The sequence below is a fragment of the Globicephala melas genome, chromosome 3 (assembly GCF_963455315.2).
Source record: "Globicephala melas chromosome 3, mGloMel1.2, whole genome shotgun sequence".
In the NCBI taxonomy this organism is placed as follows: domain Eukaryota; kingdom Metazoa; phylum Chordata; class Mammalia; order Artiodactyla; family Delphinidae; genus Globicephala; species Globicephala melas.
Genome location: NC_083316.1, coordinates 157204780 through 157220262, shown reverse-complemented (window position 1 = coordinate 157220262; position 15483 = coordinate 157204780). Strand labels below are relative to the sequence as shown.

Genomic DNA, 15483 nt, shown 5'->3' with positions numbered 1-15483 from the left:
CAGATGAGGCACGGGGAGGGCTAGATGGGACGGTACCATCACTATGGTCTCAAAGATGCTACTGACTCAGTGACAGTCACCAGCTGACCTCCTGGGAGCTCCACCTGAAGCCTCAGGGATGGAAGAAGGTGTCCTAGATGTGGTTGGAGTTAAAAGGCAGCCAGGCATGCATCCTACTTTGGAAAGATTAGAACTCTGTGTTTGTTCCTCTGTTTTGTGGACCTGATGTTCCAGGTCAAAGGGAACTGGGAGCAAAGCTGGGCAGAGAGAAGGAAAATGCATCTGGGAATCCTCATAGGTTTCCCTTTGTTTGGGCAAAGTCACTAAATCCTAGCTCAGCCCCAACACAATGCATGGCTCTGTTCCTGGCTCTAAACAATGCGAAGCTCAGAAGCTGCTTCCTCTGGGACCCTTTGGCCTTGTCCTCTCTCAGCTCTGTGAGTCCAAGCAAGGCCAACAATGCCATAAGCAGTGCCGTCTGTTAAAATTAGAAGCAGCTCTCACATCTGGCTATGATTGAAAAGAAGCCAGGCGCTGGAGCCTGCAAGAACCAGACAAAAAATAATTGAGGCAGTGACAGACGTCAGGCCTGATGCACGGAGTTCCAGCTCTCCTACGTCACTCCAGTACCTCTTTGCCCTTTCCAGGTGGCCCCCACTGCTGAGGAAAAGTGATGGATTTCCCAGTCTCCCTGGACTCCTGCCAGCGAGTACGTCTTCCCAGCAGTCTCTCCTTCCTCACTCACCTCCTCCTCCTGCTTCAGCCCGGGGAGATGCACTCAGGTAACCTGTCTAATCTGCAGCCCAGACAGCCAGGACGTGAGCACCTCAGCTTCTGCCCACCCCTCCTGCAGGTGATTCCAGGGCTGAGATCTTGTAGCCTGGTACCAGGCTGTGCCAGGGGCTAAAATATAAGATTTCCATCCCAGTTGTTAAACAGCCACGCCCCCAAACACCATCCAGCCCCACAGTGCTCCCCCACCATCCCTGCAGCCACCCACAACTCCACAGCTCACAAGCATGGCAGAAGGCATAGCAGCAGGGTGCCAGGAGATTCTTATTGGTCTGTGCTTAGGCTGAACCCGTTGGAAAATATGTTTAACTCCTCTCCTGCATATAAACCATAGCTTTTGAACGGCAGGGAGGATCCTAATCTTACCATCTCTCATGAAAGAAGCAACTAATAGAGAGTGTAAACTAGTTATGCAAATACAATTCCCTAATTCCCTGAGCTGGAAACCAGGGATACCAAGGTGACTAGGCACAGCCCAGATCCTCAGTCATTCAAGGGAGGGGGACAGACGTGACATACACAGCTGTCCAGCTATGTGACCAGAGCTGCAAGAGAAATGTACCCAAGGATTTGGGAGCATAACTAAGAGACCAGTTTGTTTTTTCCAGAAAGCCATGAAGGGCCATGGAAAAGAGGTATTATTTGAGTAGAGCCTTGCAGAATGCACATTCTCCGCGAAGATGACAGATGGAGAGTAAACTGAGGCAGGCTGTGCCCAGGAAGAGGGCCAGGCGTCAGGCACGGGGGCAGGGACAGCTGGAGAGAAACTGGAGAGGGAAGCTGGTAGGGATAGTATCAGGGCTACACCCAGTGGGCAACAGGGGTTCTCAAATGGAGTGAAGCAAGGTGCCCCCATGCTATATGGGCAAAGTGAAGGATGGGAGAGATTCATAAAGGAAGAATTTAGGGTGGGATTAAGCTGAGCTTTGAAAGAAGGAAAGGAGGTGTACAGAAGCCAGAAAAATGAATGAAGTCATGCTGGGTAGAGAGGCACTGCAGCAGGAATAGCAACTCTCATGGAAATTGCAGAAAACAGGGAGTAGAGGAGCCATACAGAGACATCACTGCAGAGAACAATCAAATGAAAGATCCAGATAAATTAAAATCTTGAAAGCAGGGTTTGGCCTTAGATAGGAAAACCCATGAAACAAGGAGCCCCCCCCCCAGATTACTTTAATACCCTTTGTTATTACAGAAGCTGTCCATGTGCATTATACAATGTTAGAAAATCAGACAAAGCAAAAATAAGAAAACATCTATTCCCACCAGGCAGAAATTATCACTACCAATAATTTGGTCTATTTCCCTTCAGGTCTTTTATTCTGCACATTCACGCAAATATGTCAAATTTTTAATCAAATAAGAGGATAGTGTACATTTGGTTTTGAAACTTGCTTTTTTTTTTTTTTGCCAAAGATTCCATTTAATTTAATGCCCTGGTCATATTTACATAACTGTCCCCAAAATAATATTTGCAGTTGGTAGGTTCAAACCAGCTACCAGTCCAGCACCACACATTTGTATCTGGTTGTGATGTTCCTTGTGTATTTTTTAATGTGGCACACTCAACTTTTTCATGACAATTACTTGCTCAAGCAACCGGACCGGTCATCCTGTAGAGCGTCTCACCTTTGTCATTTGAATGGTTTACTGCAAAAAATCGTATTTGAGGAGTGCTGATTTGGGCCATTGTCTGGGTTCTCGTCCTAGAGGAATTCAGGGTGGTAGGCCATGGGGAACCCATTCTGGCACACGTCGGGGATGAGGTGGAATTCTCGTGCCACCTGTCGCCGTACCGGGACGCCGAGCACATGGAGATCCGCTGGTTCCGGAGCCGGACCTCTGACGTGGTGCACCTGTACCGGGAACAGCAGGAGTTCTATGGCCAGCAGATGGCGCAGTTCCAGAACAGGACCGAACTCGTCACGGACGAGATCGCTGATGGCAGCGTGACCCTGAGGCTCCACCCCGTGGTTCCCGCCGACGAGGGTCCATACGGGTGCCGCTTCCTCTCCAGCGACTTCACTGGGGAAGCGGTCTGGGAGCTGGAGGTGGCAGGTGCGTGACCTGGTCAAGCCCCAACAGAGAGGAGAAAATGGTCCATTTGGAAACAGGTCAAGAGTAGATAGAAAAGAACAGAGAAAGGGAAAATATCTCTAATTTAAAAAAGAAAAGTATTAAAAAGAAAGATTCATTAGAAAATGAACAAAAAAATGCACACAAAAAAGATACACAAATGGCCCTGAAACATAAGAAAAGATGATTACCTTTACTCATTGTGAGAAAAAGGCAAATTAAAGCTACGGAGATACAATTTTTTTACGCATCAGATTGGCAAACATTCAATATTTGGATCACACACTCTTGGTGGAGGTGTAGGGAAGCAGGCCCCCTCCTACCTTTATTTATTTATTTATTTATTTATTTATTTATTTATTTATTTATTTATTTATTTATGGCTGCATTGGATCTTCCTTGCTGCGCGTCGGCTTTCTCTAGCTGCGGGGAGCGGGGGCTACTCTTCATTGCGGTGCGCGGGCTTCTCATTGCGGTGGCTTCTTGTTGCGGAGCGCGGGCTCTAGGCGCGCAGGCTTCAGTAGTTGTAGCACATGGGCTTCAGTAGTTGTGGCACGTAAGCTCTAGAGCACAGGCTCAGTAGTTGTGGCGCATGGGCTTAGTTGCTCCGCAGCATGTGGGATCTTCCTGGACCAGGGCTCGAACCTATGTCCCCTGAACTGGCAGGCGGATTCTTAACCACTGTGCCACCAGGGAAGTCCCCACTTTTTTTTTTTTTTGCGTTACGTGGGCCTCTCACCGTTGTGGCCTCTCCCGTTGCGAACCACAGGCTCCGGATGCACAGGCCTAGCCGCTTCACGGCATGTGGGATCTTCCCGGACCGGGGCACGAACCCGTGTCCCCTGCATCGGCAGGCGGACTCCCAAACACTGCGCCACCAGGGAAGCCCCTGGGGCTTTTTTGATCTACTGTTTTTTACAGTATTGATGTTTAAACCATCTTAATGTTTTGCATATTCAAAATATAAAGCTAGCTTACTTGGATAGAGAGATAAAGAAGTATATATAACAAAGCCACTTGAGTGCCAGTGGGATTCAAGAGAGAGAAAAGACAATCTATTGAAATCTGGGGTGGGATTACTCTTCATTCTAGGGGGACTGTCCCTTGCATTGTATGACTAAATATTAGTAGCCCTTCCCTATTTTAAAACGCCCTTCAGAGGTAGTGCTGTCCCCACACGCCACCGGTGATTTAGCCTGTCACTTATAGTCCACTGGTGGAGGGCTGCCAGCCCGCAAGTGTGTTAAGAGCAGTCACAGTCACGATGCCTTATGGTGACTGCAGATGGTGAATGGTGGCATGAACTTCGCATACAACTTCTGGGAAGGAGCCTCATCATTCTCACTCTTCCTGCCTCTCTCAGGGCTGGGCTCGGACCCTCACATCTCCCTTGAGGGCTTCAAGCAGGGAGGCATTCAGCTAAGGTGCACCTCCAGTGGCTGGTACCCCAAGCCACAGTCTCAGTGGACAGACCATCAGGGACGATGCCTGCCTCCAGAGACTGAAGTCATCGTCAAGGATGCCCAAGGCCTGTTCAGTCTGGAAACCTCTGTGGTCGTCCAAGGGGGGGCCCACAGCAATGTGTCCTGCTCCATCCAGAACCTCCTCCTGGGCCAGAAGAAAGAGTTCGTGGTCCAGATAGCAGGTCAGTGGGCGCCAGTGCACCGTCATCTTCCTAGTCTTCAAGTTCTCCATGTCCTTTATCCCAGAGACCATCTATTGGGACACAGTGGCACTGGAGCCTGGCTGTGTATGGGGGGGGGGCTAAACCTGACACCTTGAAAGTCAGCCGTAATATCAGGAACCTACTGAGTGTACAACTGACAACCCAAACAGTAATTGGGGGAGGTCCCAGAAAGCCAACATTATGAACCAAAGACCAGGCCCTAAAATCCAGAAACTCTAGTTATTAGAGGGCATCATGAGAGCCCATGTGTTCCTAATTTTATCCCTCAAACAATATTTATCGATCACCCACAATGTTCCCCAAACCCTTGGCCTCAGGTCCACATTCCAGCAGGGGAAACAGATACACAAAAGAATAAATTACAGCACATGTTAGAAGATGTTATCTGAGACAGAGAAACATGAAGCAGGGAAGCAGGCTAAGGCGGGGTGGAGTGTATATATGGATTTAAAAGTGGTGGATCAGGGACGAAGACCGTTAGGCACTGAGTTCAAAGGAAGACCATTATATAGGATCAAAGTTTTATCGTGAGGCACCCATTTGAAGGATTTAACGTTCATGGCTCTAATTGTTTTAAGTCTTGAGGATAAACCCAACCTATGGGCCATGTTTCACATTGGTCCAAATCAATAGTGATATTACCATAACAGAAAGAAATCTCACCCTTATAAGCGATAACTTGTCCTCGGGTAAGAGGACCTGATAAGCACCGTGTGTCACACATAGTTCACCCGAAATTTACCTGGTCATTGGGTAAGGAGTAACATCTGTGTTAGCTAATTGTCTTTATCCAAAGGAGAAATAAGATATCTCTTATCTCTATGACAAGCACATAATTACAACTTGGAGCCAGGTGCCTAAGTGAAACTCCCAGCAGACCTGGAGATAGGGGTACTTTCTCCTTGATGTTTCCATTTCAAAGAGATGGCTCTAGCTCCTTAAGAAAAACATTCCTGGGTTTTAAAATTGGCAAGGGGCTTATTTAACTTTCAAAAAGATTTGTATACATCTTGAGGGGATAGAGAAAGAATTTACACATTTTCTAAAGGAAATACTCTAAGAGAAGGGAAAGGGGAATCTCCCTCCGTTTTTGCACCAGGGGAAATCCAGTTTTTAAATTTGTGTTTACCCTTGACAAAGAGTGTGGGTCACGTGGATATCTGCAAGGAGGCCATTCAGGTAGAGGCCATTCAAGTGCAAAGGTCCTGACATGGAAATGTGTGTAGCTATCTGAGGAGCTGGAAAGATGCAGGAGAGACTGGAGATTGGAGGTCAGGGGGGCATAGGACCCTGAGCCCTTTAACCCCTAAGTCAGTGCTTCAAAAACAGCTGTGGTGAAGGACCAATCCTTTGTAGCTCAATACTTTTAACCAAGACAATAAAAATGCACTGCTAGAAAAATAAAATTAAAAACTGAAAGAACACATTATGCTAAATGAAATAAGCCAGACACAAAAGGACAAATATTGTATGATTCTCTTTATATGAGGTGCACAGAAGAGTCCATTGATAGAGAGGGAAAGTAGAATAGATGTTACCAGGGGCTGGGGGGTGTGGGGGGAATGGGGAGTCAGTGTTTAATGGGTAAAGAGTCTCCGTTTGGGAAGATGAAAAAAGTTCTGGTGGTGATGGTTGCACAACAATGTTAATATACTTGAGGCTGCTGACCTATAAGCTTAAAACGGTTAAGATAGTCAATTTTATGTTATGTATATTTTACTATGATAAAAGCACCAATTTCTTATTATCTTCAACAGACACAAAATTATTCTATTAAATTGCCGCAAGAGTTACTAAAGGGTTGCTCTCTATTTTGCATTCATTTCTTTACTGTCCAGCCACTGTCCTTGCGAACCCTGAGCCACATTCTGCCGCTGGGCAGATCCTCCCTAGGAAGCCTGGAGAGGGAAGAGAAGAACTGTCAGTCAGCTGTCAAAGCTTTGCTAACAGTTCTTCCAAAGGTGTGATGAGAAGTAGAAGCCAGGTTTGCAAGAAGCGGGAGATGACGTGTGGATTCGTCAGAGTGGTAGAGAGCAGTTAGCCACTGGGTTTCAGGTATCAACACCTTGGATTGTCATGCCCTTGGATGTAAAGCAAGAGTAGGAAGAAGTAGAGGAAGGTCAGGGCTGTGGTCACAGAAGTTCTAAGCTGGAGGAGTGGGCAGCGCCCATCAGCGCCTTCCTTTCGCATCCTTCAGTTTGCAGTGTTTTCCTCTGCGCTGCGCAAGTTCAAGTTTCAAGTTCGCCGCTGGTCCTCTGACGCTACCTCTCTCTAGAGCACTGCAGATTGGTTCTCAGGCCCGTTTTACAGAGGGCTATGCTGGGGCCCAGGAAGCGTCAACCAGGCACTGGGAAGGTTTTCCGGCACGCAGTGTCTAGACTAGTCTTCTCATGTTTAGCGAAGACCAAATCGAGACAACTCCATGTGGGGTGTTTTCCAGACGTATTTTTACCCGGAACCTCTCCCTGGAAGAGAGCTTTCCTCGGGACTCTGGTGGGACCGCTGCTCGTCTTGGCTCTCCTCCCGACGCTGGCGCTGTACTTCTTTCGGAGGCAACGGAGGTCCCAAGGTACCAGGCAGGCTGGGGGCTGCCCTCCTGGAGTTGGCTTTGCCCAAGAGCAAAGTGGTGGAGGCGGCCACAGCGGGGCACTGCTGAGGGGCCATCCTGCGGAGGCACGGCTGGCATGGGTCGTGGAAACAGGCAGGGGAGCGCGCACACTCACGTCTGCTCCCCTTTTTTCTTCCTTGCAGAAAAGCTGAAGAAGCAGGCGGAGAAGGACAAAGGTAAGCAGAGGGAAAGACGCGCTTTTCGCGCGCATCCCTGACTCGCAGAAGTGGGGACGCTGGGTGAAGAAGACGCGTAGGTCACAGCGGGGGGGGGGGGGGGTTGGGGAGAGGGCAGAGACGGGGGTGGGCGGGGGGCGGCAGAGGATTTCTTCCACTTCTCCTGCCTCGGAGCCTGCTCCTCCCTCGAGTCCAGCTCAAACTGGTTCTCCAGAGCACATGGGGTCCCAAGTCTGTGCACTTTGGAGATGCAAGGCCTCAGTGATCCACGTAGATTTTCCTCTTTTCTTCGTTTCTTTCTCCAGGGAAACTCACAGAAGAGCTGGGTAAGTTCTGGGTGCCATGCCCACGGTGCTGGCTGTGGGCTAGGGGGTTAACCCCGGCACACGGTGGAAGCAGGGGTTCAGTGATTTTAGGCCCCCTTTGGAGAGCAATGGATGGTAGCGCTCTAATTCGAAATCCATCCCTCTGCGCCTCCCGCCTTTCCCCTCCGAAACCGATTTGTGTGCACCTGTCAAGGAAGCCTGACCTAAGACCCTCTGGAAAGACTCTGCCAGGCCCTCTCCTGCCAACTGTACAATTCACTTACAATTCCACTGTAAAAGGTCTACTCCTTCTGGTTCATCTTCCTAGGATAACCTCTTTTTAATGCAAATGTCACCGGGAAGGAAGCCAGCTTTAATTTGCACCAAAGTGAAAGCAATTTATCAAATCCACTTTTCTTCCCAGGGGGACTCAGCGCCTTGAAACCGTGTGGGGGGAGGAGGGAAGAGTGAATCCAAAGGAAGAGGGGATAGAGGAGAGGAGAAGGCCACCATGGGTGGGGGAAGACCTTGAGAACCACCTTGTCTGCCCCAGTAAAACACCAGACAAAGCAGTAAAGTTGAAGCTTGTCTTGCAGTCTACCTAGTCATGGAGGGGAAAACAAAAACAAAAAAGGCAATCAACCAAACAACAAAAAGAGCCACAATAATTCATTAACATCACAGGCCGAATTCGTGTATATTGTTGCCTTTCCCAGTCTTACTTTTAAAAGACAAAGATTAGAGAAATCAGAGGAATGCGTTTCTAGTGGCAAAATATTAGAGTTTTGGTATCTGGCCTGGGGAAATAATTGAGTGTGATGTCCTCCTAGTTCTTTAAATAATGTACCCAGTAAGTGACCCTGAGGCTCCTGCAGGGTGTGCTCAGTGCCTGGACTTACACAGGACTTCCTCCCCAGGAAAAGCTTGTATTACAGGGCAAGTGAGCAGTAGCCTCTCCAAACCAGACCAGAACCCTTGAAAGAGGTTCCTCAGTAGCAAGACCAGTTTTCCCTTCCCAGCGCTGTGCGGATTTCTGCCTTAGGGCAAAGAATAGGATGAGGTGTAAGAATCCTGCAGATGGGCTTCCCTGGTGGCGCAGTGGTTGAGAGTCCGCCTGCCGATGCAGGGGACACGGGTTCATGCCCCGGTCCGGGAGGATCCCACATGCTGCGGGGCGGCCGGGCCCGTGAGCCATGGCCGCTGAGCCTGCGCGTCCGGAGCCTGTGCTCCGCAGTGGGAGAGGCCACAAGTGAGAGGCCCGCGTACCGCAAAAAAAAAAAAAAAAAAAAGAATCCTGCAGATGGGTGATGCAGCATCTAGGATGGGGTCGGGGTGAGCAGTGGTTTAAGACTAAGAAACCTCTTCCCAGTGGCCTAACTGCCTTGGGAAGGTGGTTCCACTCATCCAAAGGCTGATGTTTTCTCTGTGTGTTCTGCTTACAGGGAAACTTCAAGTGGAGCTGGGTAAGTGACTCCCCCTTAGAACTATTTCTTGTCCACCTTGTAGCATGTGGTTATCCGTGTATGTTCGTCTTATCTCCCAGCCAGGTATGATGGCCAGGCTGGAACTCCGCTGGCTGTGTGGGTGGCAGGAGAAAGGGGAGAGGCGCAGGGGTGGGTGCAAAATTTGACGTGTGAACAAGGAAGCTGCAGGGACCTGCTGTTCTAATTCTGTTTTTCCTTGGCTACTTCAGACTGGAGAAGGGCTGAAGGCCAGGCTGGTGAGTGAAGCCCGTTTTCCTCCCACTGTCCACGTCACATCTCAGCATCCCAGTCACCTGCTCTGACTAACCAACTATGCTTCATTCTGGTTTATTCCATAGCTACACACATGTACTAATCTATGTTGCTTGGTATAGGTTATATTTGAGTTTTACTTTTATAGTTATTTTCATATTGTTCTGAAGTGTAAGCATACGGTAAATCATTGGTGCCAATCCTGGTTGCACATCAGAATCACCTAGCTTCCTGGTGTCCCCCCTCAAAGACCCTCACTCCTGGTGAGAGTTACCTTATATGTAAATATAAGGTATCTTACCTTATATGTAATTATTTCTCCCTGTACCTTCCTCCATTCCCCCCATAAAACAAACAGTCTAATGTGTATCTTTATTTTGTATGTATTCTTGCAAGAGGTGAATTTCTGTTTTGTGCGGTGCACTTCAGTTTCTGTAAAGACATTTACAGTCTCGTGCTGTTCCCTGCTTATCTCACTCATTGCTGTGTTTTACTATCCACCCCTGCTGCCACATGTAAATCTAGTCTGTATCTCCTTGCTGCAGAGCACTCCCTTTGAGCTGGCCACCCTCCTGGAGTAGACATCCAGCCTGCTTCTAACTCTATACCACCACAAACAAGGCTGAATAAATATCTGAACACGTGTTGCCTTCTGGCTCTGTGTGGAGATTTCTCTGGGATGTGTACCCCCGCGGGGAACTGCTGGCCCGTGGGGGATGTGTCACTAAGTGGGATGGAAGGATGTCCTGCAGCAGCACCATCATCCTTCACGCAGTGCGTGGAGGCTCCTTGTGCCCACATCCCGTGTGAGCCGGCTTTCTAAGTTTACCAGTCAACGGGGACAAGTAATTGTTCTTTCGGTTTGCACTCCTCTGCACACTAAGAAGCTTGAGCATCTCTTTATATGCCAGCTGGCTTTTTGTGCTTCCTCTTCTGAAAATTAGCAGTTCCTGTCCTTTGCCTGTTTTCCATATGGCATTGCTATCTTTTTCTTGTTGATTTCACAAGACAGGGCTGGTGTCAGTGCTGGGGAATGGAGCCTTTTGGTTTGCAGGCATCCTTCATGCAATATTATTATTATTGTAGAATATGATATATACACATAGGATAGTAATCCCTCATTGTTATTATACATTGTGAATTCCTTCTTCTCTTCCGTCACCTGCTATTAGCTTTGTCCAATGGTGCCCCTTATTGAAAAGAAATAACCAGTTGTTTGTTTTTTGTTTTGTTTTGTTTTGTTTTTTTGCGGTACGCGGGCCTCTCACTTCTGTGGCCCCTCCCGTTGCGGAGCACAAGCTCCGGACGCGCAGGCTCAGCGGCCATGACTCACGGGCCCAGCCGCTCCGCGGTATGTGGGATTCTCCCGGACCGGGGCACGAACCCGCGTCCCCTGCATCGGCAGGTGGACTCTCAACCACTGCGCCACCAGGGAAGCCCCGAAATAACCAATTTTGATAAAAGCGAATGCATCACATTTTTACCTTAATGGCTTGTGTTTCTGAAGTTTTGTTGAAGATCTTCTTTACATTTAGGTCACAAAGACAGTCTCTTAACATTTTCTTCTACTCACCGTATATGTGTTATGTGCAGGTTTTTAATCCATCTGAAATTCACCATTTTATGTGGTGTTAGACAAGAACCCAGCAATTTTTCTCCGAATAAGGTGTCAGTTTTCCCAATCCCACCTACGACACCATCCACGATTTCCCCGTTGATTTGGGTATCACCTTTAGTGCATATTCAGTTCCCAGGTCTTCATGGGTCTGTCTTTTGGTCACATATTACTTTGGCCTTTAAAGTACCTGAAAGCGCAAGTCCTCCTCCATTTCCCCTTCCTTTTTAAAGTTAATGGACCTTTTTAAAATATAAATTTTAGGATGAATTTATGAAGTTTCTAAAAAAATCCAAAAGTAGTTTTATATGGGATTGCTTTGAATTTATAGATAAATTTAGGGAGAATTGACACCTTTGTCGAATTAAGTTATTCTATGCAAAAGCTCTATATTTTTAAAGATCTACTGGTTATTCTGATGCAAAATCAGGGTTGCAGGGCCTTGCTGTAAATTTATGGAGCTCTGAAAATGTCTTCTATTGCTTTTGCATTTTGTGACTTTGGTGCTCTCTTTGTTGTAAAATAGAACAAGATAAAACAAAACAGAAATCCACACAGAATGGCTCATGTTAAGAAAGAGGGCAAGACAGGGTGTCCAGAGGATGTCTTAGGACAGGAGCCAAGCTCAGCTGGGCCTCCTGGAGACTAAGCCAGTCAGAGATTGAGGCTTCATTTCCATCCTTTAAGGTATCCCAGTTGCTTGTATTGGTTCCCTTTGCCCACATACTCTGTCATCCCACTGTTCCCAGCACAACTTCAGCCTGTGCCCAGCTTTGGTACAAGCCAGCACTGACACCAGCCCCCTACCCAATCCCAAATTCCCGGGAAGATGCCATGGTGGACCCAGGCCAGTCTGGATCCAAGCCAGCTATCATGGTGGGAACGAGGTTACTTAGTTTGTAGGCGTCCCTTTTGCATTTTGAGCCGCCCTCAAGGTTCTAGGGTTACTGACCCAGATCTCTGAGCTTCTTTTTCCTCTCTGTTTGGTTTCAGAGTGGAGAGCAGCCCAACAACATGCAGGTAACTGAAGCCAAGGAACTGTGCCTTGTGAATTAGGTTGGCTGGATCTTAAGTAGAAGGGAGGTATCCAGAACTGAGATTAGAGGAAGGGTCTGTCCAGGAGCCAAGTATGGGCCCCACATACAGACACAAAAGCTCACTTATAAAACACATAATATGACACATATGCCTGCACACATACATGCTCACATGCATTAATGTGATTGCACTCACACGTGCACACGTTTGTGTGCACACACATGCTCCCACACGCACCTAGCTTTCCGGGTTTTACTAGATTTGTTTCCAACTGGCAGAAAGGTTGCTACTAGGGCCTCTTTGCAGGAGAGAATACAGAGTTTGTAAGGAACCTCCCACATCATCCGACAGAGGGTTCCTATCCATCAAATGGGTGTGGTTTTTTTGGGGGGGGATGGGGTGTTGGAGTGCAGGGTACTGGACTAGATGATCTCAGAGGTCCCCTACAGTTTTAAGATCCTAAAATTGCTGTAAAAGAGTCCCAGAGCTCACTAGTGATTTCATGGTTACACAGGGTGGTGAGAGCAGCCGGGACAGAATCAGCCCTAAGCTCCTTCCGGTTGATCAGGTCTTGGGGAAAGTGAGCCCACCTCTATCCCCACAAACCTACCTCATTTGCTCTCTCTGCTCTGCATGGCACCATGGAATTCAAGAACCTTCCGGTTCAGGAAAGAAATGGGATTCCTCTAATCACTTTCAAAAATTAGGAAGCGACTTTCATGCCCCTTCAGTACCAGGGTGGTGGGAAGGGGGTTGCAGGAGAGGGAGTGACTATTCCACTGATTGGTCCATCAGGAGAGCCAGAGGGTTTGCCTGTCGGGGGAGGGGACAGGCGTGGGAGTAGGGGCAGAACCGTCCTTCACCTGCACTAAACATATGCCTCTGCGCAGTGGATGTGACCCTGGATCCTGGCTCCGCCCACCCCAGCCTGGAGGTCTCCGAGGATGGCAAGAGCGTGTCCTCCCGCAGGATGGCGCCAGGCTCAGCGGCCGGTGACCCCCAGCGGTTCTCCGAGCAGATGTGCGTTCTAAGCCGGGAGCGCTTCTCCACGGGCCGCCACTACTGGGAGGTGCACGTGGGCCGCCGCAGCCGCTGGTTCCTAGGTGCGTGCCTGGCAGAGGTGCCGCGCGCAGGGCAGGCGCGCCTGAGCCCGGCGGGTGGCTACTGGGTGATGGGGCTGTGGAACGGCTGCGAGTACTTCGTGCTGGACCCGCACCGCATCGCGCTCACCATGCGCGTGCCACCCCGGTGCGTGGGCATCTTTCTGGACTGCGAGGCGGGAAAGCTGTCCTTCTTCAATGTATCCAATGGCTCCCACATCTTCACCTTCACGGACACCTTCTCTGGGGCACTCTGCGCGTATTTCAGGCCTAGAGCCCATGACGGCAACGAACACCCAGATCCACTTACCATCCGCCCATTGCCAGTTAGAGAGAAACGCGTCCCCGAAGAGGAGGACAGTGACACCTGGTTACAACCCTATGAGCCCTCGGACCCCGCCCTGGCCATGTGGTGAGGCGCCCTCGTGGCCACAGGACTGGGTCCTGGGCGGCTTCCTGGATACCCAGTCAGTGCTTTGCTCTCCCGCTTCCTCTAGACGGAACAAACACAGCGACCCCAGTGTATGAACCAAAACGCCAGCAAAGGCTTAAAAGGCTCAGTATAGCCGAAATAGGAAAAAGCGAGACCTTTGCCCATGTATCAATAGATGTGTATGTGTACATGTAAGAATATGATTTTCTTTGAAAAAAAAAAAAGGCAATTCCAAAGCTTATTTGTGCGTGTTGTAGGTTTGAGCTGATGAGTAGAAATATATTCATGTTGCTGCTAGTCAGGGTGTTCACTGTGGAAGACATGAAAGAAACTGGAATGGGGGAAAAAGAGGAGAAACTTCACTGGATAAAATTAGAGGTATCAGTTAACTTGTGTATTTTAATAGTTTTGTATATATTTTCTAGCTCTAGAATGATCTAGAAACAAGGACACTTCATAAACAATGAGTTCACTTAGGGCTCAGATCCTAGTTTTCACTGTCAATTCCCACTAAAATGAACTTGGAGAAATGGTGGGTTCCAGGGCTGGAGCAGAGAAAGTACAGGTGAATCTGGAACAACTTTTGCTGTAATGTACAAATATGCTCAAAAACTGCCGGGGGGCTTCCCTGGTGGCGCAGTGGTTAAGAATCCACCTGCCAATGCAGGGGACACGGTTTCAAGCCCTGGTCCGGGAAGATCCCACATGTTGCGGAGCAACTAAGCTCGTGTGCCACAACTACTGAGCCTGTGCTCTAGAGCCTGCGAGCCACAACTACTTAGCCTGCATGCCTAGAGCCCGTGCTCCGCAACAAGAGAAGCCACCGCAACGAGAAGCCCGCGCACTGCAACGAAGAGTAGACCCCACTCACCGCAACTAGAGAAAGCCCACGCACAGCACCGAAGACCCATTGCAGCCAAAAATAAATAAATAATTTTTTAAAAAATGTCAAAAAACTGATGGGAACATAACAAAAAGACATCGGAGCTAGGTCGAAGGGGCTCCACTGACCAATCATGGGACAATTTGAACATTAAAATGAATAATGACAAGAATCGCTCAACAAGGGGTTGATCAAAGAAAAAAATTCACTAAGTGTGCTGTCTCTTCAGCCAGAGAAAAGAAATACAAAAACAACAACAGACGAAAAACAGAAGCGAAAGGAGAGAATGAAAGAATAATTGTGAACTCATGGCTTTTACGATGTAATAGATGAAACACACATATGATACATAGATGGATAGATTAGATAGATAGATGATAGATAGGTAGTGTGTGCACATACATATAGTTCCTAGCTCTGTCTGCTTTGAGGGCTTAGAAACAATAACACCCCTGTACCATTGAGCACACCTTGCACCCAGAACTTAGTTTTTAGTACTATTTACCACTGAAAGGAACTAAGGCTCCTTGGAGAAATGGTGGACTCCAGGGCTGGGGCAGGGAAAATGTAAGAAGGGTGTGATGTTCTGATTTATACTAGGAAATATTTATTTGGTCGTCAACCTAGATTTTATTTTTTTTAATTTTTTTTGCGTTACGCAGGCCTCTCACTGTTGTGGCCTCTCCCGTTGTGGAGCACAGGCTCCAGACGCGCAGGCCCAGCGGCCATGGCTCACGGGCCCAGCCGCTACACGGCACGTGGGATCTTCCCGGACCGGGGCACGAACCCGCGTCCCCTGCATCGGCAGGCGGACTCCCAACCACTAAGCCAGCAGGGAAGCCCTGTAGCATTTTTTGACTCGCACTGTGGCTGATTTCAAGCCGCTGATGTGACTTTTTTGGTGAAGTTGAGAAGAGATGCCCTCGATCAGCTCTCATGAGACACCAGCTCCAGCCCATCACTGAGTTTATACAATTTCACGTAAGGCATTTGGTCACCTCCTGTGGTTTCTCTAACAAATCAAACATTTTTGA

At 48.5% G+C, this 15483-nt stretch overlaps 1 protein-coding gene across 1 annotated transcript; it reads left to right on the top strand.

Moving 5' to 3' along the window:
• The first annotated feature begins 645 nt into the window (after nucleotides 1-645).
• Nucleotides 646-14229, top strand: BTNL9 (butyrophilin like 9). Its single transcript, XM_030880346.2, has 10 exons — nucleotides 646-782; nucleotides 2503-2850; nucleotides 4232-4513; nucleotides 6996-7124; nucleotides 7307-7339; nucleotides 7645-7665; nucleotides 9087-9107; nucleotides 9338-9364; nucleotides 11989-12015; nucleotides 12924-14229. The coding sequence occupies exons 1-10, from the start codon at nucleotides 674-676 to the stop codon at nucleotides 13547-13549; spliced, it is 1623 nt and encodes a 540-aa protein (XP_030736206.1). The 5' UTR covers nucleotides 646-673; the 3' UTR covers nucleotides 13550-14229.
• Nucleotides 14230-15483: the final 1254 nt, after the last annotated feature.

Bases quoted from the DNA above. Each gene is read 5' to 3' on its own strand.
- BTNL9 (XM_030880346.2), top strand. From the start codon at position 674: ATGGATTTCCCAGTCTCCCTGGACTCCTGCCAGCGAGTACGTCTTCCC. The intron at 7,125-7,306 runs GTACCAGGCAGG...TCTTCCTTGCAG, and splicing joins GAGGCAACGGAGGTCCCAAG to AAAAGCTGAAGAAGCAGGCG. The intron at 12,016-12,923 runs GTAACTGAAGCC...GCCTCTGCGCAG, and splicing joins AGCAGCCCAACAACATGCAG to TGGATGTGACCCTGGATCCT.